General features: G+C 41.6%; 1 protein-coding gene across 1 annotated transcript in view; it reads left to right on the plus strand.

The window, feature by feature from the left end:
• Positions 1-466: 466 nt before the first annotated feature.
• The window catches only part of GABRA1 (gamma-aminobutyric acid type A receptor subunit alpha1), a 131,846-nt gene continuing 107,580 nt past the window's right edge, over positions 467-24,732 (plus strand). The window contains exon 1 of the mRNA XM_088475064.1: positions 467-549. Within this exon, the coding sequence (XP_088331190.1) occupies positions 476-549 (74 nt within the window). The 5' untranslated portion in view covers positions 467-475. The remainder of the gene's footprint in view (positions 550-24,732) is intronic.

Below are 24,732 nucleotides of genomic sequence, written 5' to 3' on the forward strand. Positions count from 1 at the left end.
ACCATGTGGGGAATTAAATTATGAGATTAAATGGCAGCTTGGAGAATCAAGGAGAATTTCACATACGAGATAAACTGTTTGGGAAGGTTGAACTAACAAGCATGGAAATGCATTCATGGAGCCAGACTGAGGTGAAGTTCTACCCTGATGTCTTTCAAGAATGTTGATAGCTGACTCATTTGATCAACATATCTTGTGTTGGGACCAGTTCTCTCAAAAGAACTGACACTTATTTTATTTTAAATACTTATATTGTGTATATATATATATATATATATATATATATATATATTCAGTCTGACAGAGGATCTTTTCTGTAGTGCAATGATTAATCTGGTTCTCTATATCAGCTATGCATACCTCTGTGGAAAGGTATACCTGCAGTGCATGTCCGTAGTTCAGAGAAACAAACTTTAATCTATCATGAACTTTTATTGACTACAATTATGTTAATTTACAGCCCCAAACATTTGCCATGAAGAGAAAAAACATCTTGGTTGATATACTGTGGGCCTGGACATTGCTTTTAAATATATTAACAGAAATAAGGTGAGTGGATTTCCCTATCATGACTTTCACGACACACAGTTGCAGAAAAAACGTTGTTATTGTACATTATTGCCTGATTTATGTGTGTACCAAAAACACAGTGACCCTTCTGCCTAGTTTGAAAAAAAAAAATCAACGGAACTGTTTTTTTTTTAACCCATTGCTTTTCTACAATATAAAATATGATCACAAATTCCTCATATCTGCATATAAAGAGTTCAGATTGGAGGGTACAGCAGAAATGAATCACTGTGGCATTTCTGATGTGACACAGGCCGAGCCTTTTGATCATATGCAGCTCATAATATGCTTTTTAATGTTTATACTGTATGTGACAAATATGATATTTGAAACTGATGACATGATAAATACTGCACTAGTATATACTGCACTAGTCTAGACAATTATTTTTGAAATATTTACAACTGAATTGAATAGGACAGGCATGCACTACCAGCAAGTGGATCATTTTGCGAATATATTCTTTAATGGAATTTTTTGCTGTCAGTGGTTACCAAAAATACACATGAACTCTTTCTTGGGTCTAGTCAATCAATGGAAACTTTTTTTTTCGACTCTTGTTTAAAAATTGTCACTGATTTTTTGAATCGTTAAGATAAGTCTTAGCTGCAGCACTGTCAGAGGGGCCTGCAAAAAATCAGATGCAATCAAGGTTTCAGAGAAAAGCTTGGAGATGACTTTGAAAGTCATATGTTCTCTCCTCCGGGCATGTACTGATCACTGCTAGAACCCCTCCAGCATACAGTAGTTTATTTAACACATGTTTATCTGTTGGGAAAACAAGCGTCAGTAAAACATATACAGCTTCGTAAATCCAGAAGCAGGCTATGTCAGTCACTTACATAAAGGTTTTAGTTGTTTATATCAAGTCTTTATAACATGTGGTGTTTTTCTAAGATACATGTGTGGGTTGGTAAAGATAAAATTCATGGTAATTAAATTATCAGACAAAACTCTGATTAAGCGCCTCAGATTTCTTTGTTTTTTTATGTTAAGATGATTCACGTAACTACTTTATTACTTTTATGTTAATGACTATTGGTGATTGAAAAATATTGTTTCTTGTTTATTGTGTGTTTATGAATATCTATCTATCTATCTATCTATCTATCTATCTATCTATCTATCTATCTATCTATCCATCTATCTAAATCATAGTACTTAAATACTCAGGAAAATATGAATTAAGGCACTTTGTACATTTATGGCCGAGCCCCATAGAACATAAAGCACGTGCCACTATGATAATGACCTGTAGATGGAGTCAGTGCACAGTGTTTTAGTATATATAAAGGTGAGGAATACTGTTTAGACACATATTCATCAAACAGTAAATACAGTATGAGAGAACCAAATAACATATGAAATTGCAAAAATACTGTAGCAATATCAATAACTTTAATATTGCAGTAGCCAAAGATAGAAACGTACATTTTCCTTTTTGGCAAATGTCATGTTTTGTGGGTGTTGACAGCTCCCTATTTTTGTATGAGTCTAATTTTATATACAAGTATGTGGTTTTACTTTTTTTTATTTGTAAACTCAAATAATGTAAATAGTTTAGTGCCTAAAGCCTATTTCCTTTGTCAGTCTAATGTGTTCATTATTAAAGTTTGTCTAACATATCTAATTATAATATCTTATAGCGTGAAAGTCAGATCTCTTCTGTATCTTGACAATCCATAAGCGAAGAATGTGAACCGTGGCACAATTCAGCCTGTTTTAAAAATAACTTAATCATTGTTTGATCAGGGAATAGAGTTTAAATTTTGAAGCCAAAAACCTATTAAGGTTATAATTATTGCTTATCACAAATTTCCAGCTCACGTTGTTTCTCATCCATCATTTTCTATCTCCGTGTGGTTCCCATTCCCATCCTGTATTGGCTGCTTTTCCTATTTATTCACATCACAACCACCAAGGTGTTTGTGTAACTGACATTCACCTTAATCTTGATGCCCTTCAAGTCTCCTTGAGAATTGTTCGCAGATCAGTTTGTAGCCAAACAATAAGTGTTTATAGAGTGCTACTTCTAGAGAATAAATGTAATCCACCAAACTGTAAATAAACTGGGAGTTCTATTAAGAAGTGATGGTTGCTATGGGTAACATCACTTCTTAATAGAACTCACATCTTAGTAAATTTACTCCCAATACTCTCATACTGATATCAAGAATTAAATTTAGCACCATACTTGCCAACTCTCCCTCATTGTCAGGGAGACTCCCTGAAATAGTAGCACTCTCCCTGTCTCCCTGAAGAGTCTACCATTCTCCCTGATTGCACCTTACCCCCATTATGTAGCTGTCATATTAAAAAAAAACTGAGATATATACTGTACATTCAAATGGGATCATTAGTATAACTTCCCTGCATTAGTTATAAGGCACAATGATCCCTATGGCTACATACATTTGGAAAGCATCAGTGTGTTTTCATCAACAAATAGATCTTACTAACTGCTTTTGGAATCGTTTATATTTTGATGTAAGTGAATTTTATGGGACGCCTCTCAGATGTAGCAGTGGACGCCCACTTTACCGCCACGCTCATATAGTAGGTGTTGCTTTCACAATCTCCCTGAAATATTTCAAAAGTAGGCAAGTATGAGTAAGCAATTTTTACTTTCTTCTATAAGACTGTAATTTTAATGGCAACACTATATATGTATGTTGTACATCAGTCTTATTACACAAGCAGATATTTTCGCCAGCCAAATCAATCAATTTCCCAAGAAGTTTATTGTCTAGTTACAGTAATATATTTTAAGATTGTTTCAACTATTTGTGACTGTGTTATGCACTAGTTTTATGCTAAATAAGCCCCAGGGCAATTAACTTGTGGGGGCCTCTACTACTAAAATTGTGAATACATTATGCTGGTGATGTTATTAAAAAGAATCAGGTGCAAATATTCCCAGCAGCACAAATGTGTTAACCATACTGTAGTGCCCCCAGAACACATTTTTACCATGTGACCTGGATATCATGTTGACTCCTCCTCCTTGTTTTCTGTAGAATCCCTGAGGTCATTACTCAAACAGATAATCATTTTATGCCTCTTATCAAACTGACTGTCTTCCATGCAACCACTTTGACCCGTGTAGTTGGCTTAAGCCCCATCTCCTTTTTTGCTTTTTATTCTGTTAGCCCCATAAACTATATTGATTTAGCAATAGGGACATTGTTTCATTATGAAATAGAACATTCATGCATTCTATTAATGCAGGTATGTACTAACTAACCTATCCTCAAATGGAGCCAAAGAGCCTCAGTTGGCAATGCCTTGAAAAATGTGACTGAGTCGCACTATGTGTCCTATTGCTCAGTATATTTTTTTACTGAACTTATGTCACACTGCTAATGCAATAAAAGCACAGAGCTCTTGCAGCCTGTATACCACATGGACGCAAATCTGAGAAAAAGCAAGAGACTGGGGGTCGATATGACTGAGCTGTGCCATGGGCCATGTTGCCCCTGTGGAATACTATCCTATCTTATTGTATATACTCATGCATCCCGCCTTGCAACATCGTGTGAACTTACACTTCCATGATGGCGGGCAAAGAACTCTAAGTGCAATACAATACTGTGTGTGTGCGAGTGCGATGCAGTTTACAAAAAAACAAAAACGCTATATTATAAAAGTCCAAAACTTGTTATTCATTATTTTACATCTAAGCGGAACATTGCGTCTTGCATGAATTAGCGCAGAAATGCTAGGTGAATGAGGACACATCTGTATGGTTCAGACTTGTAAAAAAATATTACAATCCAGAAAGAAGTAAGGAGTACATTACGGTTAGGAAGAACATTCTCACTTCACCATGCTTCCGTGTGTAAAATGATTAAAAGTAAAAATATGATTTAGCTGCTTATGATTATGCTCCATATTTACAATTATCCTGAAGTAAATTGCATATAAACTCCTCAATATGAACATTTAATTTCTCACACAACTACTTGCGATCTGTTTCCTCAGTTTTCAACACTATCCACCATCATATTCTAGGTCATGTATTGATGTACTAAGCTCTGGAAAGTGATAAACTGGAGAGTGATAAACTACCAGCCAATCAGCTCCTGTCATTTTTCAAACACAGCCTGGAATGTGACAGTTAGGAGCTGAGTGGCTGGTAGTTTATCACTTTCCAATTTATCACTTTCTAGAGCTTAGTACATTTCCCCCTCCTGGAAATTCCATCACATTTTGGTCTTTGCTCATTTGCTCTCTTCTCTCTGTTGAACTTTGAAGTTTGTCTCTACTTTTCATTGAGGTTGCTAGATCTCTATATTCCAATAGTGTCCTGTCTGAAGGTCTGAAGATCATTAAATCTTGCTAATTATTCTAGAGCTGTCTGTAGCTTTTGATATTGTTAATTACCCTCCTTCACATACAAATTCTTATCCCCTTGGGCCTGATGAGTACTATCCTATCTTATTGTATATATCCAGTTGACCCTGCAACATGTCCTTGAAAGGCTCTGTACATTCCCTCTGGCTAGGATATCTTCAGAGATCAGTGCCGGGCACTGCTATTCCTTATGTACTATTTCTCTAGTAAAAGTAATCAACAGTTATGAGATTCAGTAAAAATTTTTATCCTCACACAGCGTTGGGGACACTGGTGCTGGGAGCATGTACACATTACACTTTTAAAAACATTGCCTGCAAATAATATTGACAATTTTATTGGTAGGGGACCCCAAAGAAATTAGTTGCCCAGGCCACCACCAACCTTAATTCAGCCTTGTTTTTAAGTTGATGAAACCCTATTTGTTTTAATCTATTTACAACATATATCGATCTCCTGTTTTAGATTTTATGTCTACCTCTGCATTTAAACCTAATTTGACAAAGATGAACCTCCTGATGTTTTTTTTACTGTACCACAATTTTGTACACATCTATTTTAAAAAAAAAAACATTTACTTTGTTTGAATACAATATTTTTGAGCTTTTTAGAGAAAATCACGTCTTTGTTGACCGAATTGTACTTTTTAAATACCTCCAAATACATTATTAATCATAGGAAGGGGTGTACAAGAGCTACCGCATTATCTCCCAACATTTCTACCTTAAAATAAGTACTTACCCATATTTTCACCTACTCAGGGAGTGCTCACAAAAATTTGATTTTGCCACATAAAGTGATCACGGATTTCTAACTGAATTGCAAAAATTTCAATTGCATTACCCCATTGCATTCAAACCCATCAACTTGAACATTAGTTTTCCCTTATATTGTGCCTAAAATCAACATAACACCCACTTTATGTACATTGCAGTCATGGGAGCCAACTTTTTCCATCCACCATTTGGCTGACAAATGCTCTACATAGGCATGACTACAGGCAACACTAATATTGGAGGAGCTCAAGCACCCACAGCACCCTCAAAGCTGGCTTCAATGATTGCAAATACTACAGATCTCATTTGTAACTGAAATCACGTCATCCTACTCTTTCATTGCATTCATGCTGTATACCGTTATAATGTATAGTAACGCAGTGATGATAAATCATTCAGGCCTGAAACATATACCAAGAAAAAACAATTTGATCGTTAAAAGAAAGGAAAAACCTTATTAACAAATCAAAACCCATCAAACGTATGATAGCAATGAATTTTTTGTCAGACATGGAACGTAGGAAAAAATTTACATACAATGTGATTGCATTGGAATTTCCTGTTATTGGCTTATTAAAGTAAACATAATGTAGAATCCTGGGAAAATTGGTGTTTGTTACCTCTCAGCTTGGACTAAATATAATTTAATGTAAAATAACTGTAAATGGAATTGTGTACAGCTAAAGGAGGAGTCACATGATATCCAGGTCACATGGTCATGTCATTTATCAAGTCTTACACACAGCTTAGAACAGAAAATTAGAATGGGAAATGTAGCATGCTGTATGTGCTCTACAGCTCATTAAATAATAAAATAAAACCAGAAGTCATGTAGCGACATGGCAATAGCATGCTCCTGATATTATCACCCACAGACGTTCTCTGCATGATGTATTTTTTAAACAAGAAATATCCAATTTAACATTTTTAATAAAAAGCCTATTTAGTAAAGTGACTTTACTGCAATCGGCTGTGTAACAATGTGTATTATTTTATTTTAAAGGTCTTGCGTATTTACTGTACATGAATTCACTTGTAGACTGTAAAGGCCATGTGTTGTTAGGAGTTGATACAGAATAATAATCATTATTGTATAGGAAACAATGTGTAAATTAGTTACGTTCGTCACCTGCTCCAGAAACAATGTTCCCATAAAGATTTGTACACAATAATACTCCTGTGGCAAAAACATCTGATGTAGAAATAGTATAGTATTATAATATACTAGAGATGAGCGGTTCGGTTTTGGCTCAGTTACATTCAGATCTGGAAACCGAGTTGCACATGTTTTGGATAGCCAATGAGATAAATCTGAACTTGTGCTAATTTGGCGAAAAGAACTGAGTAAAATCGAACCCGCACATCTCTATATCAGCATTTTATAAAAATAGATTGACCAAAAATATTTAAAGCACACACATAAAAAGGGAGCATGGGAACGTGTCCTTCCATGAATGTGTATTTTATCCTAGGTAAACATGTTTCATACAGAGTTGCTTTTGGCTGAAAATTGTATGATCAGTCCAATAATTGTATAGTGTGTACTCAGGATAATCAGCTGATAAATGACTCTTAACACTCCTGCAATGGTTGGTTTGGGAGGTCGGATTTTACAGTATGTCCTGCTTAAAAATTGTGATCCCAACCTCCCAATCCCCTTGAAGAAAGCACACGGGGCAAACAGGTCGATGTCCTCCCACTGCACATGCTCCGCCTCCGGCATGCGCATGTGCGAGCCCCAGTGAGCAGGAAGTGCACTCAGGCTTGTGGGAGCCGAGACCCTCCCGCAGAGTCTCGACGCAAGCCTGCAGCTTTGCGAGCGGCCTGGAGGCCAAAACAAACAAAAAAACGCCCTGATTCAGAGCGAGTGCTCGCAAACAGCGAGCGCCTCTGAATCAGGCCCACAGTGAGCTAACAATTGCTCAGTGTATACAGGGTACACACTGATTGGATAATCGCTCGGAATGTTAGAGAGTTTATCCAATCTGCAGAGTTTATCTGCAAGTGTGTACACAGCATTACTGATGTTGGAGGACTCCGTTTCAGCTATCTAACTGATTCATTAAGGATCGCAATTGCAACTCTCTATGCAGATAGGCCGATGGTCCGTACTGCGCATGTGTATGCACAACATTGCACATGCGTGAGTTAGCACTGTGATCGCACTGCGATCGCGTACACAGATACAAAGCCATCGAAGATGAAGTGAAGGGATGTCAGTGTTTGGGGGTGGTGATGAGGGAGTGGTTGGAGAAACGCAGGCCTCCCTGTCCGTTTGAATGCCGTTTCCGGGACGTGAATAAATTAGCCACTGCGATGGCCTATGCAGCTTGTGTGCTCACTGCGTGTGACGAGAGTTGCAATTTCTGAGACAGGTCAGACCTGCTGCGTGAGGGTCCGATGTTAATTGATGTTACCGATGTATACTTAGGACTGTGAGGTCTTACGGATGTGAGAAAGCGGCAGTGGATGTCTCTGTGCTGGGTGAGCAGTTGTAGACATTAGCATATTTTTGCAGCAGAACTGCGTGCATAATCGCAGCTGCAATCGCAAAAGCGATCCGTAGTGAATCGGACCCTCAGTTTGTGACTTTCTGCTTACTCCATGTCCACATCATGACACTGCCTTCGTCATATTTACAAATGTTCCCACTAATTGGGCAGATCACCGTCAGCATAGTCATCTCCTGATATACACTGTGCTGCTGTAAATGGTCTCATAAGCTACAGGTTACACTGTCCCTGTCTACTTTAAGCCCAGGGACAAAGGAATACACAGGAGGTGAAGATTGGTAACAAAAATGTGCTGTAACCTGAATTAAGCACCACTTACAGAATCTGCAAATCTAGTACCAGGGCCTGGGAGAAAAGCTGCACATAGAAAGAGAATGTCACTATTTCACATTTACTAATATGATAAAAAAGTTGACATGACTACAAACAATTTCTATTTCCAATACACACTAAATCCAGGGTCATTATGAGACAACATTGGATCCTACAGATCTGTCCTCCTGTATTGTTGATGCAGTCATGGCAAACAGCCCCTTACAGACCCTGTACATATAGTGCTACGGTGCAGCGGCCGTGGCTTTTTTCCACGCCAACTTCCATTGTGCTTAATTTACAGGCTCAGTCGCACACCTATGTACAAGTGTTATGTGTGGTACCAGAAAGCGCTATAGTTGAGTGTAATAAATACCCAAAATATGCCTTAAGTAATAGCAATAAAAATAAGTTTAAAAAAAAAAGTTTAATATATATATATAACTTAAGAAAATATATATAAATAAAATAAATGTTTATTAAGAAAGGATCTGCAGGGTGTAATCAGTTAATAGGACAAACATAAAATGCACACTTAAAAGATGTTTATAGTCCCTTTTGCATGAAATTGGTGATTAACCTCTCAGGTCCAGCACAATAAGTACTGAAAAACTTTCCCAGTCTTATCCTACCAAGTGATCTTCTGTGCACAGTCAGTGCAGCTAGCAGACGTGCTGTCAGCGGTGTTCACCCTGTCCAGTTTTTGGCAAAGCAGCTGCACGATCACTCTGCTCTGTCCTGGGCGCTGTAAGCTGATAGTCCAGGGGAATCTCCACGAGAGAGTAAAATCACTGTTGCTGGGTGCCTTCCTTCACCAACATGTTTCGTTACAATGAGTAACTTTTTGATACTGCACATCAAATTAATTAGTGCAGTCACAAGGTGTGTCTTAGTTGCATTGCATTGCGACTAACAAGCATTTTTCGGTGAAAAAGATGCCCGGCACTAGCAGAGTCGCACGGGACTTGGCGGCTGACTCACACTAGGCACGCTAGGCACATAGGACCTCATTCAGAGCCGCTCGCAAAAAGCGAGCGCTCGCTCTGAATGAGGGTGTCAGCTTTTTTATCAAGCCGGCCTCCTGGCCACTCGCAAAAGCGACCATCGGGCTTGCGACGAGACCTTTGTGGTAGGGTCTTGTCTGCCGCAAGCCCCAGTGAGCTTCCGGTTCTAATAGAGCCGGAAGCTCGCTACTAACATCATTGGTGATGTCAGCAGGGCCGCCCACAAATGGCAGGCGTTCCTTCAGGAACGCCACCGTTTATCCAGCCACCCCCCCACCCCGCCTACAAAATGGGGCGAGCTGTCGATTAACATCGACAGCCACCCCGTTTGTAGCAAGCCCCAGAGCGAGTGAATTTCTCACTCGCTACGGGGCTTGCACACGCGCATTGTGCACGCCACGCATGCGCAATGCACAACCATCGACCCGCTTGTGAGCACATAGTGCTTGCGAGTGGGTCTGAATGAGGTCCATAGTGTATTCAGGCTACATGTACAAGGACACATCTGTAGGCAGCTCTAAACCATTGGAATTCCCCTTGCACATTACTTTAATTGTATTTATCCTTGTCAGGAATCAGTATGGGATTCCAGCTGTCAGGAAACCCAACACCGGCATCCCAACAAGGCTAGCATACTGACACTTATTGTTCGGTATGCTAATCCTCCCCCTCTCCCTACCCTAACCCTAACCTCCCCCCCAGTACCTGAACATAGAGTCTAACCCTAACCCCGCACCCTAACCCTCCCCCCCACCCACTACTTACCTTCGATATCATGGCGGTCGGGATGTTGGGTCCGGCATTGTGATAGTCGTCGGGATTCCAGCGCCGGTAATATCAGTGCCGGCAACACGTCCGCCTGGATACTGACTGTATCCCCCTTGTCAGATAGAGTCACTGCTACTGCAGTAGATCATTTGCCAAATTCTTGTCTCTGTGGCTGGTGTGCAGTTGGGGCTATCCACAACTGATAATGTGCTCCTCAATGCACTCATAAGGTGTTGGGTTTGGGGTGCCGATGCCAGCAACCTGACAGGGTTAGAATGTCCGACACTTGTCAGTAAGTTTCCTAACTCTACCCTTAACCCTACCTCTCACCCTAAACTTACCCCTACCCCCTAGTGTCTAACCCTAACCCTCCCTCCCTAGTGCCTAATCACAACTTTATGAAAAGTGAGCCGTGTAGCTAGGCACATGCTGGGCTGCTCACTGCTGTTTCGGTTTAGTTAGAGGGCCAGGACGGACAATACTGGATGGTGTTTTTGAAATACTTTAGCATGTTAGAGGTCATCAAGGATATCCATGACTGAGATGCAGTCAGAGTGGATTCTTCCGGCATGGGTGAAATGCTTTCTTGTTGATCTCCCTAGTGCCTAACCCTAAGCCCTAACCCTAACCCTCCCCCTAGCACCGCTACTTACCATCGGGATGCCAGTGGTTGGGATGCCGGCGTTGGGATTCTGATTAGTGTCGGGGTTCCAGTGCCGGCATTCTGAGTGCTGGTATCCCAACAGTCTGCATTTCAACTACCTCCTCGTTCAGGTGCAGGGACGTATATATAATGGGTGCAAGGTGTGCGGGGAACACGGCCCCCTGGGTCCAGGGGGGCCCTGTACTGCACACCCTGCACCCATAATATTACTTACCTCTCCGGAGTCCCACGTCGGCATGGGGCTATGGCACTGTAAAACGACTGGAAAATTACCGCAGCGGCCATTTTCCCGTTGTTTGCGCATGCACAGTACAGGGACATTTTCCTGGTGACCTGTGCATTCATTATAGACTCTGGGCACACTCTAGCGCCCAGAGTCTATAACTCCAGCGCTGGCCGCGCACAACTCAGTGCGCTGCCAGCCGGCGAGCGGAGAGGAGGGGGCCCTTGTCGGAGACTGCACACAGGCCCCCTCCTCTCTAGAAACGCCCCTGTTCAGGTGCCTTCCTACAGAACAATCAGTACAAAATATTTTGTCTTCACTGAAATTGTATTTTTAACATATTTGTATAAGACCTTTACAAGTTTGGCTGGAAGTTAAAAAGAAGTTATAAGTAAAGTTATAATAAGTTAGAAGAACTAAAGGAGAAGGGAGAAAGCGACAAATTTTAGTTTATGGACTAATTCGTTTTTAGGAATATTTTACTAACGATAAGTAGCACCTCTTAACTTACCTAATTCTGTCTCTTTTTATGTCTGCCCCTATTTGGTTATAACACTTTACAGTTATTTATGCACGATTTATGTAACAGGCCCTGTCACCTTTGGAGGCTCGATGTGTCCACCATCCGTTCATCAAGCTACTAAAACTGATAGTATTTGCAGCTTGATTGCGGGAATTGACGCTGATGGTGTTAGCTCACTGAGCCCTGCTCCTTCCTATTGGAAGGAATTTTGGAGTTTAAATAGGTCTGGCCCTCTCTGTGCGCATGCACTAAGGGCCTGATTCAGCAAGGATCGCTGATGCAATCGCGCATGCAGGTCTACTGTGAAAGAATGCTAATGCACGCAATCGCAAAGTGCTTGCACGGACAACATGCAGACGCCCACTTCCCCTCTCTCACATCCGTAATACCTTGCAAACCTCCTCAAACATCAGAAACATCAAGTACCTTGCAAACCTCCTCAAACATCAGAAACATCGAGTACCATCGACTCCTCACGCAGAATTACAGCAGCCCTGATCTTACCTCTAAATTGCTAACCTCCTCACACGCAGTGAGTATTCAAGCTGCGTATGCAATCACAGAGGCTAATGTATGCACGGCCATGCAATGGCGTTCATATGGACAGGCACGCCTTAGTTTCTCCGACAACCCCCCGTCACCACCCATAAACGCTCACTGCCTGTCAATCATTCTGCGATGACTCTTTGTGGTCTCTGTGATCGCAGTGTGATCGCATTGGTGCCTTTGCACATGAGCACTGCAATGCGTACACATGTGCAGTACGCAACAATCGGCCATCTACATATGCTTTAGCAACAGCGATCTTTGCTAGGTCAAGCCCTAAGTTCACTCATGTGCAGTTAAAAACAGTGAGCAGCTGTCTTGCCACTGGAAGAAAACTGACTTGCTCCAGTGAAATGGTATCCACCACAGTTCGATTCTTAAATTCCATTGACCCCCACACATTTTAATGAATAGCTCCCAGAGTGCATTGTGGAAAGGCAAGAAAACTAAGGGGAGATTTATCAAAGCTTGGAGACAGATAAAGTGGAGAGAGATAAAGAACCAACCAATCAGCTCCTAACTGTCATTTTGCAAACAGCCTTGGACATGGCAGTTAAGAGTTGATTGGCTGGTACCTTATCGCCGTTAACTTTATCTCCATCCAAGGCTTAGTAAATAGACCCCATCTCTGTACACTTTATCTCTCTCCAAGCTTTGATACATCTCCCCATAACTCTGTAAGGAAGAATATCTGCTGCTTTTTGTTCCTGAATACATACTCTGCTAGTATAGTTCACCACAATATGTATCTCTCAGTGGAGGAAAAACATCTGAATATGAGTAATAAAAAGCTTCTCACTACCTATGCTGTGGAAATGCGGAATAACAACATCCCAATTTACCGATTATTACATTATTTTTCACAGAAATGTAGAAATATGTCTGTTATGTATTATAAATGAAAATTGATAACTGAAATCATTGTAGGGCTGCCCACATTGTCTGTAATTTAGCCATCCCGGTGATTTCGTCAACTATCACTTAATTTTGTAATATAAATGACACCACCATTCATTTCGCAACATTAGGGCAGTAAAACATCAAAGAACTGCATTGTGAAGAACAGATAACAGCAACATAATGAAGCTGTCTTTCCACAGTAATACACTTTAAGCGATGATGAAAGGTAAATAGAACTAAAATATATTTAATGATGGTTTTTCTTTAGTACAAAACTGCCACCTTTTGAAACTCCTTTGCTTATTTACGTTTTTTGTATTTTTAGTACATTATCACTATGAAGGCAAAGCCGTACTGTGAATAATGTCTTAAATTCATTTTGCATTATGGAAAAATGATTTGAGATGAGTATTTTTTTTTATTATTATTATTTTTTATTACCACAAGTGATTTGATGTGTTGGGAATATTTTTATTCATTTATCTGCCATCGTGTTGTGGATAAACAACATTAAAAAATGTATCTTTTCTCCAGCAATTATGATTACTTGTTTTTTCAGAATACAGTAGCATTGGTTCAACTATGTTTCAACAAAATAACAGTAGTCACAGCTTTCTGCAAAGCTCTACTGCAGGGATGGGGAACCTCTGGCCCAGGGGCCGTATAAGGACCCCGGAATCATTTGGTCTGGCCCTCTGAGCTTTTTTCTGCTAGCCTCATCTGGGACCTTGCAGCCACAATCTATGCAGCAGTGCCATCTGGAGCTTCTCAGACGGTCACACCTCGGCCCTTACAGCTCCCGGAGCATCCTGAGGATTGCTGTACTCACCAGCGATTGTGGCTCTGCCCCTGTGTGACATCACAAGGAGGGGGTGTGGTCTGCACTGGGCCTGCCAATAATGTTATATATATCAAAATGGCCCTCAGCAGAAAAAAGGTTCCCCACCCCTGCTCTACTGTAATAAATAGGGAAGGATAAGTTTGTGAGAGTACACACTACAATTGCAAGTATTGTTTTAAAGGGACATATTTATGAAAGGATTTTTGTGGTAAATCCCACAGATTATATGCATCTCCAATATGAAAAGGGTTTCAGATCAGATATTGGAGATATCTTCTGCAGTTGCTTCATTTATAAACGCAAAAACTGCCTCCATAGGTTTCTATGGGGCATATGTATCACAATCCTCAACTCAGATGCGGATGGGATGTGATAATATCACCCAAATTCACAGAGATACTTGAGTACATTGCAAGGATGTATCAAGTATTGCATGATGGGACAGAAATTATGAGAAAGCTGCATCCCTGCGAATCCCCTCACCTCACTTATCAAGGTAAATTTTACACACTCACATACCCCCCCCCCCAGCATGATCTCCACCCCATTAGCTAACACTTACCTGCACAGTGATCGTGATCTTCTTCATGACACAGGTGAGCTGAACACCAGGCTCCTGCTGATAGACCCCTCTCAGCTTCTCTGTGCTGTGAACTGACATCTCATAGCAGCTAACTGGGGTCATGGACCAGGAGACCAGCGATCAGCTGAATGAAGTCATGGAGGAGCTCACCAATTACCGATGATCAAGCACATGGTGCAGGTTAGTGTTTATTATTATTTTTTTATAATCAGCCTGTGGTCTATCATACACACACAGGCTGATCACAGAAGCCTATTCCAGGCTCTGCTTTCCCTGTCAGCAGGCAGGGTAGGCTGAGCTGGAATATGCAAAACGGGGGATAAGCCTGCATAATGTCATTTCCTGATAGCGTTATTATCACAGGGTTCCCTACCGGTATTATTTTTTACAAAATTAAGTGTACTTCCATTAAAATGACAATTTTAATTTACTAAACCCTCCTTAAAAAAAAAGGTAAAAATACAAATTATGTTGTAGCTAACAGCAAAGCTGGTTGTACTTGAGGTGGTGCCCCAGTCACACTTTGGAGTTACACCCCACTCATGTTGCTTCTTACCTTAGCAGTTGGGTGATGAAGGCCAGAGGCATCACAAGGGGGGTGCGGGCTGCACCTGGTGTGTCACCCGTCGAGGGGTAACACCAAAGTGCCAACTCCCCCTCAGTGACAGGATCCGGGTGCTGCACTGTAGCATTATGTGCAGCACTCGGCTCCTGACAAAGTGAGGGAGCCGGCAGTGCACACAAGAGTGGTCCCCGGAGACAGTCAGCACCTCCAGAACCCCAGGAGGGATTACAATAACATGAGTTCAGGCCGGAAGGCCATGCCCCCTACCTGTGAGGCCATGCCCCCTACCCGTGAGACGAGGAATATTTTCCCGGTTTGGCACTAGGGGGAGGGTTAAGGTTAGGCTGCGGGAGGGTTAGGCTGTGGGAAAGGTGGGTTAGGGTTAGGCGTTATGGATAAATTACTTACCTGCAGTCATCGATATTTTAACCATCCGGATTCCAGCACCGCAATTCTGACCGACAACATTCTGTGTACCAGAAATTACGTACCCAGCCCAACCTGGTGGTTGCTTCTCCTTCATGTCAGAAGACAACACTTCATGTGAGGCTGCCACAGGGCACATTATGTGACTCATTAAGTGTTTTTGGTGCCCCTTAACCATTTTAACTTTAGGCGTTCGACTAGATTTGTCTAATGTTGGCATTGGCAATATATAGTATTATCCCAAATTTAAATATACATATAAAGATGTTAAACTATTGAATCACAAGTTAACAATATACTTTACGTCTGGCACACAATGAGACACAGAACAAATACTTCACACAAAGCATCCCTGTGGTACTGTATATAAAACATAACAGCAGGACTTTTTACAGAGCAGTCCTACCTTATAAATGCTGGTGTATTACACATTCCATTGGGTTCCAAATCTGTCTTGAGATGAGAATGAAGAGAAGGAGGTCACCAAATCCATGTGGAGTTTTGGCAACTAATTACTATCTAAAAGAAGATAGGCAGTTTCCTAATCCGTATGCCAGGCATGAAGAAATCAGGGCACAGTCTGAGTACTGTGTTAGTAGCTATTCGGAAAAATGAACCAGGGTTCTGTTTTGTCGATTGCGACAGAAGCCTCAATATATAAACACAGAGGTCTGATGAAAAACAGCCTGTGGAAAGTACACATTACTATTTCAAGAGCTCGAGCTGTGTAAATTTAGTCAGTTGATACGTGTGGTGCAGAGCTATTTCTCTGTTTCATAGGGCTCTATTTATTAACATTATTTTTACTAAAATAAAGTGAAAAAGGGTGTTTTCACACCCTTTTCACATTATTTTAGTTTCACCTGTATTTATTACAGGGCAATTGGAGTAGAATTAGTAAAATTCTACTCCAACCCCCAGTATCACTTATTTTTAGTAAAGCAGATCGCATTTCCCATAATTGTAATGGGAAATGTGATCTGTGTGCAAGTTACTAAAAATAAATTGTAAAAAAATACCGGGGGAAGCCCTGTGATAATAACGCCACCTGGAGGTGGCGTTATCCAGGGTCTCCCCCGGTTACCGGGCTCCCACTCTGCTCTAACGGGGAGAGCAGAGGCGGGAGCCTGTACCAGTAATCAGCTATGTGGTCTAAGTAGACCGCAAGCTGATTACTGTAAAAAAAAAGAAAAAAAAATTAAACATTTTTTTTTTCACTTACCTGAATCCAGGGACCGGTGATCGGGCCTCCGGTGATGGCTCCTCTCCGGTCAGCTGGTCTCCCACAGTGCACTGGGGCCCGGTCATCAGGTGATCGGGCCCCAGTGCAGTATGGGAGATCACCTGATCGGGAAGCCCGGAGAAGACCACCGGAGGCCAGGAGGATGCAGGTAAGTGTAATGAAGGGAGGGGGGGTCGCGGGGGTCCGCGATCGTGGGTGCGGGGCTTCGCGCTTGGGGGGCGGGGCTTAGCATCGGTGGGGGGTAGTAGCGGTGGTCGGTCGGCGCATGCGCGTGCTCTTAGTCGCGGTATTTTTTCTGAAAATACCGCGACTAGAGTGCGGATGGGATCCGCAGGGACAGAGCTTTATCGCAAGCTCTATCCCTGCAAGGGATTTATAGTAAATCCCTGTGATATTACCTGAATTCGCAATGCGAATTCACTCGGTAATATCACACTACAATCCGCATTCACTATGCGGATTGTAGTAAATAGAGCCCATAGTATCTAAAAACACATTTAAAAATTCATATTGACAAGATCTAAGTTCTGTGTTGTTGAGGTTCTGCTGCCCCCACACAAACCTTCATGAAAAACGCAGACAAGTCTCTCTGAACTTCAGTGACTGTCCCAAACGTCTGTATCTTTTGCTCATACCGAAGTGCAGCTTTTTTGATAACTTTGTTTCCTATAACGTCAGTTGCAGGAGTGGTTTAAGGGAGGAGAGGGCCCGTGTGCAGTCTCCAGATGGAATCCACTCTCTGGTGCAGTTGCAAGGTAGTCTCTGGCACACTGCACTTTAAAAGGTCTCCGGGAACATGGCACCCACGCCATTTTCCTGGTGATTTTTTAACGGCACATGCGCAGGTCTCCGGGGATGTGGCTACTGTATGTATCCGGTGATTTCTGCAGCACTAGATTATGGAAAAGTCATTATAATGTACAGGTGCAGGTGAGAGGAGTGGGCACTGCACACCCTGCATCCATTATAGATATGCCCATGGTTGCAAGTGTACAGGAACATTTCTATTGGTCGGCATGGTATGTTCTTGGCCTGATTCTCTCTGTACATGAAATACTGTACTGTGGGCATTTATGGTTTTCAATTTAGCGCAGGGCTGTAGCTCCCCCCAGTAAAATTCACCACTTCAGTGAGACAGCTGCCGTCCGTGACTGTACTGGCTACACTGTGACTGTCAGTGACTTCCCAATGGAAGCGTCAGTCTGAGCTGCTATTAGCAGAGAGCAGCTTCCAGTGGAAGCCACTTCTCTTCCTTTCACAGGCGCCTGGGACCCAGCCAGGCGGTCCAGCAGTGGCAGCCCACCTCATGCAAGAGGGCAGGAGCCGCTGCTGAACACAATAGAGAACTGTCCTGTCGTGAACATGCAGTGGGCTTGTAGTCAGAATAACACCATATTCTACAGTACTGTATGTCATATGTATGCCCTGGGGCCCCACACCTAGGGGGCCCCCACACAGTCATCATAAATAGGGCAGAACAGCATGTTGCTGCCTGCAATGCAGGTCTTCCCCCAGCCTGTTGGAGGCAGAGCCAATATGATGCAATTCCATTAGTATTGTGTCATTGGGACCCGCCCTTTTCCGATTTATCCGCGAACCGCTGCATTTTGCCTTGAGGGGTGGCGGAGCTTAATAACATGCTGCCTGTCTGCCATTACCCGTCCCTCCATCCCATCCACAATCAGTACAGTCTGCAGATGCTGCAAGGTAAGTGTGTGTGTGTAATGTATGTGTGACCTGTGTGTGTATGTATGTATGTATGTGAGTGCGTGTGTAATGTATGTGTGACTTGTGTGTGTATGTATGTATGTATGTGAGTGTGTGTGTAATGTATGTGTGACACATGCATGCATGTTGTATACATGTGTGTTCATGTGTGGATATATGTATGTATGTGTATATCTATATATGTGTAAGTATATAAATATATGCATGTGTGGTGTGTATGTGTATATATATATATATATATATATATATATATACAAACTTGTGTCCAGCACTCTGCAGGCCTCAGCAGGCCACTACCTTGCTCCGGGTGCCCTCCTCATAGGGCAATGCCATACCAAATATAGAGGGAAAGCAGGTGGCACTCTGGAGACTGTTCAAAATAGGTAAACCACCGATGTGTTTATTCTATGTTTCGGGGTACGGTGCCCCCTTCTTCAGGAACACACATATATGTGGGTTCCTGAAGAAGGTGTCACCGTACCCCGAAACGTTGAGTAAAAATTTGGGTTACCTATTTTGCCCCTGCTGACTTGTCCGTGTATCGCTGTATCTGTAGTGTGGAAATGGAGAGCCCGGCCCCTCCCCCCATTAAACAGTGAGTAACCCGGCGTGTCGAGGCAGCATCTGCGCACATACCCAAGCACACCCACTCCCTGTCCTGCATGCCTGCCCATGCTGCTCTCCTGCACAAATAGATATATTATATGAAGGATGTAGACAACGCCACAGTACAACAGTCTTCATCACACAATTTAGCAGAACTCAGTCGTATTTGACACTCCCAATGGTAATATTGGGCATCAGCTCAACCCTAAATAAAATAGGCGATGGTAAGTAGCCTATATAAACAATTGGCAAGACAAAAAATAGGGTGACAGCGACCTCTGGTGGACCAAGCCCATAAAATTATGACTGAGAAGTGTGTTAAAAATATAACATCAGTTTTATTTAGTGAAAACAAATCAGACATAAAATATATTCCATAAAATATCACTGTAAAAGTAGGCTAGAAATAGATGGAATAATAAAACAGCACTAAAATAAAATCATACTATATATATATATATATATATATATATATATAATATATATTTGTTTTTAAAAAAGATAAAAATATATAAAGTAAAAGATGGTAAGATGCTTATCTTTCAGGAGAGGTGCAGTCTGGGAAGACCCAACGCATTTCGTCAGATAGACTTTATCAAGGGTGTTTTATTTGTATATATATATACAAATAAAAACAGAAAATTCAGCACTCACCATTTTTAAATCACTCACAATAATACATAAATAATGGGGTTTTGGTTCATGGATTGATCAATGCATTTAAGCCTGCAGCCCACATCACAGGACCCTACTTCTACCAAAAAGGCAGCTGAGACAGGTTAATATAAATGAGATTGCACAGAGATGCATGAGAAAGCTGTGATCACAAAAGGGTTAATTAAAAATTAACCAAATAAACAAAGTAAAAAATCCACTGCCCTCGCCACTCCCAGATTTGGGGTGCAAACCTGCACTCGCCATTCCCAGTACTGGGGTGCAAACATGTTTTCAGTACTGTACTGGAATATCCACCATTGGAGAGAATTGAATGTTATGTCAGTTTCTGGCTGCATGGCCTAAAAGCCTTTGGTAAATCTGGTATACCCTCACTATTTATGAGCAGCCAATTTTTACTGTAAATTAACTTGTTCGTATGGCTTTTTGTCATAGTAAGGCATACAACTAATACATGTCCCGCAGCACTTTGGGTGCTCATAGTTGACCCTAGTCCACCCATCATGCTGTCCAAAATATGAATGTCACTTTACTTTTCACCTTGCACAACTCTGCACAGCTCTATAAAGATTCTGTAGGCACAAGATCTGCAAACTTTGTGACATGCCAAAGGCACTTGCAATTATTATTATTATTATTATTATTATTATTATTATTATTATTATCATGTATTTAGTGTTCCGCAGTGCCTTACAAAAGTACATAACCAAATTAGTGACTAACAGAACAATGCAATACAATGGAGGACAAGGACAGGTATAATATACATTGCTACATTGGTGACTATAACACCCACATAAGCAACAGAGCAAAGCAGCCAAGTATTAGGTGCCCTAGTGGGGAGTAAGAAGTAGATGAAAATAAAGTAAGGAGAAGCACAAGAGGGTAGAGGGCCCTGCTCGCAAGAGCTTACATTCTAAAGGGGAGGTGCAGACAAACAGGCGTGCCACAGATGGGGTAGACAGGGAGGAGGGAGCATGGAGTAGCGGGTTAGGATGAGAGCTGGAAGGCGTCAATGAAGTAGTGGGTCTTGAGAGCCTGTTTGAAGGATTGTAGAGAGGTGGAGAGACTGATGGGGAGAAGGAGAGAGTTCCAAAGGTGGGGAGCAGTGCGGTCAAAATCTTGGAGGCAATATCCTGCACTACTCAATACAACAATTTTCAAATGATAAGGTAACACAATTATCTTACAACTACAATGGCTGTGTCAGCAGAATTTATGCCATAAAAATAAATCTTTAAATATGGAGTCTAGTTTCAAACATTTATCATTAATCTACATTACTTGTTGTAAATACTTAATGAGTAGTTTGTTTTACACCGTGTGCTACTTACAGTCCTGGCTGCAATGCCTTTTGTGGATTTTTTTTATATTTTTATAAATAATCGCAATAAACCTATTGCAGCTATTATCCAAATATAACTACTCACCTACTGTATCTTTAATCTTTTGTTAGATGTACTCTCGTGTATCTAAGTAATCTGAAACTGAAGAATTTCGGTCTTTGCGGTAATTACTCTTTAAAGGGGATGTTCAAAAAAATAACCTGATTCCTTTGTACAGCAGGGAACTGTCTATTATCTAAAACATAATAGCTCACAATAAAGCAGACGTTCTTAAATAGAGCTCAAATATAGTGCTGTGTAATGGATTTGGGCAGCATTACATGTAGTCTGTCTTTAAGTTTCTGATGACAGGAGGGAAGGGGAAGGGGTTGAGGGTGGAGGAAGGGGCTACAAGGCATGGAACACTCCTTTATGCTGTTTGGCATGTAATGGTAGCATCCAGAAGTCAAAGAAACATTTTAGCAATAGTTTAAAACTAGTGTTATTATTAATTATAAATGTTGTTTGATACAATTGGCCAACTATAATAATAATCACAAGTAGCCTTGTCAGTAATAAAAGATAATAGAAGAAATATGTCTAAGAGATACTATAAAACAACATAGAACAGTAGATATGGTGAACTGGGTGTGGTATACAAGATCGACATTCACCAAGTCAGCTCATCAACGTCGGCATGTTCTGTCAACAGTGATGTCATTTTGGCATGTTCGACATGTCAACATTATGCATGTTGGCGGTACGAATGCAGACAATACTATGTAACACTAACCCTACCACAACCTGACCCTAACCGCAGCCTAACCCTAGTCCTGTCCCAAACGCTGATATGTTCATTATGTAGACATGGGTATCCGGACTATTATTATTATTATTATTATTATTATTATTATTATTATTATTATTATAATCCTTTATTTATATGGTGCCACAAAGGTTCCACAGCGCCTTACACAGTACATAAATGAGCACCAAGAAAAACAGTTAATAGTAAAACAAAACAATGCAGGACAAGGACATGGTTTAACACATAGTTTAACTGCATAACACAAGCAGCAGGGTCTCAGCAACCAAATGTTGGGTGCCAATTGGGGAGTTAGGAATAAATAATACTATAAGTAGGGATAGGAGAAGCACGCGAGGGACAAGTGCCCTGCTTATAAGAGCTTACATTCTAAAGGCAGGGGGGCAGACAGACAGGGGCGACACAAATGGGGTAGATAGTGAGGAAGGAGCATGGAGCAGTGGGTTAGGATATGTGCTGCGGAATGTGTGTGTATAAGATAACCTGATGTTATGTCAAAATTAAGTCCTTCATTCATCTGTCTCTATGACAGAAAATAGATTTTGTTTATGTTATTTACTTGAGAGATGTACAAAATAAAGTTGTAGCACTTTAATTTTTGTGTGTTCCATTTTAGCATATAAATACATCCAGCTAAAAATGCAGCTCCTGCCATCCTAATACAGTAGTGATTACGTTAGTCCCAGCTGCTGGGTGATATGCCATGCTCCTGTGAGTGGGTGCATCTCACATGCTAGACCCACCCACAAACGGGTGCAGCCAAGCCCAACATACTGGTCATGGACTATAAATCTCCATGAAAAAGATCGACAATGTCTAGATAGAGACCAGATGTTAGACAGACAATAGGTCGACAGGGACAAAAGGTTGACAGGGACAAAAGGTCGACACACTAAAGGTCGGCATGGAATAAGGTTGACATGTACAAATGGTCGACAAGGACAAAAGATCAATATGAAAATGGTCAACACACAAATGATAATTTTTTTTTAAGGTTAGGGTTAGGCACTTGCCGGAGGATTAGGGTTAGGCACTTACCCCAATGGTTTGGCTTATGCACCAAGAGGGAGGGTTAGGGTTAGACACTTACCGGAGAGTAAGGGTTAGGCACTAGAAGGGACGGTTAGAGTCAGGCACCTACCCCGACCAAGTGTGGGTGAAGATTAGGGTTAACCCTGTGTTGGCCATTTGTGTGTCGACCATCTTCATGTCAACCTTTTGACCCTGTCGACCGTCTTCCACGTCGACCTTTAGTGTGTCGAGCTTTGCTCCTTTTGTCCCTGTCGACCTATTGTCTGTCTAACATCTGTTGTCTATTAAGACCTTTGGCTGATTCACTACCGATCGCAACTGCAATTGCAATAGCGATTATGCACGCAGTCTCACTGCAATAGTATGCTAATCCATTGCGATTGCTGTGCCGTTGCAGCATAACATAAGGACGCCCACTTTACTTTACACAGATCCGTAATGTTTAGCAAGACGGCACAACCATTGGTAACATGGAGTACCATCGCAGCCTCACACACACTTGCACAAGGTTTGACCTTACTCAGGAATTGCTAACTTCATCGCACGCTATGAGTCCTCAGGCTGCGTAGGGCATCGCAAGGGGCTAATTTATGCACGCCCCTGCAATTGCGTTCAAACGCATTGGCACGCCTGTGTTTCGCCGACCACCCCCCCGTCACCTCCCATAAACGGCACTTCCTGTCCATCACTCTACGATGGGTCTGAGTATTCACTGCGATCGCAGTCCCAATCGCAGTTGCCGGGTTCGCACATGCACACAGCGATGCATATTCATGCGCAGAATGCAACATTCGTCCGATTGCGAGCATAATCGCAGCTGCAATCGGTATTGAATCATGCCCATTGCCACCCTTTGTCATGTAGATCTATTATTCCACACCCGTAGACATGCATAACGGTTGGCATTTTGAATATGTCAACATTTTGTCGATGTTGACATCTTATATGAACAAAGTTGTCGACATTCTGAATGTCATCTTGGGGCCATTATGATTCGCTCCTGACTCTGCAGTAAGTCTGAAAATGATGATCTGGATAAAAGTTGTGTTTATGTATAACTGTAGTAATACAGGGATGGCATGTTACATATAACAATACCAATACAGTAGGAAATTCCTATAGAATTGTTTTTAAACATTGAAGGGGCAGAGATGGATTAAGACCACATGGGAACTGGGGTAACATACTGATTTAGACTGCTGTGTGACCTAGCTATGCTATGGTGTGTGAAATATCTTTGATGCATGATGATAAAGTTATGTATATTTTTGAAAAATGCAGTATACAATGAGGGAAATTGGTAGGAGCTCTATTAATGCCTGATATTATACAGCATCCAGTGGCGGCTCCAGAGGTGGGGCTACAGTGCTGTCCAAAATTCATATAGTGGAGCCACGCTAACTGGCAGTGAGTCACAGCCGGCGATGTTTGGCAGTGTTTGGGGTGGCAGTTGGTGTGAATTTGAATTTTTTGGACTTCGCTGCAGCCCCACCTTTGGAGCCACCACTAGCGACCTCTTTGTGGACTGGTTAAGCCTTTGTGCAATTTTGGCAATTAGTATATGAAAATAAAGGGCCTGTTTCTGAGTCGCATGTAACTTCATTCACAGCCACATCTAGGGATTTTTTTGACTACTGTGAATGCGTTGGAGGCTGCATATGCATATTTGCCAAAGCAAGTACAACTCAGAGTGGTACATATCTGCAGATGCTAAATGGGCATATCTGTGT

This window comes from Taudactylus pleione, unplaced genomic scaffold (assembly GCF_031769625.1).
Source record: "Taudactylus pleione unplaced genomic scaffold, aTauple2 ptg000161l, whole genome shotgun sequence".
Taxonomy (NCBI): domain Eukaryota; kingdom Metazoa; phylum Chordata; class Amphibia; order Anura; family Myobatrachidae; genus Taudactylus; species Taudactylus pleione.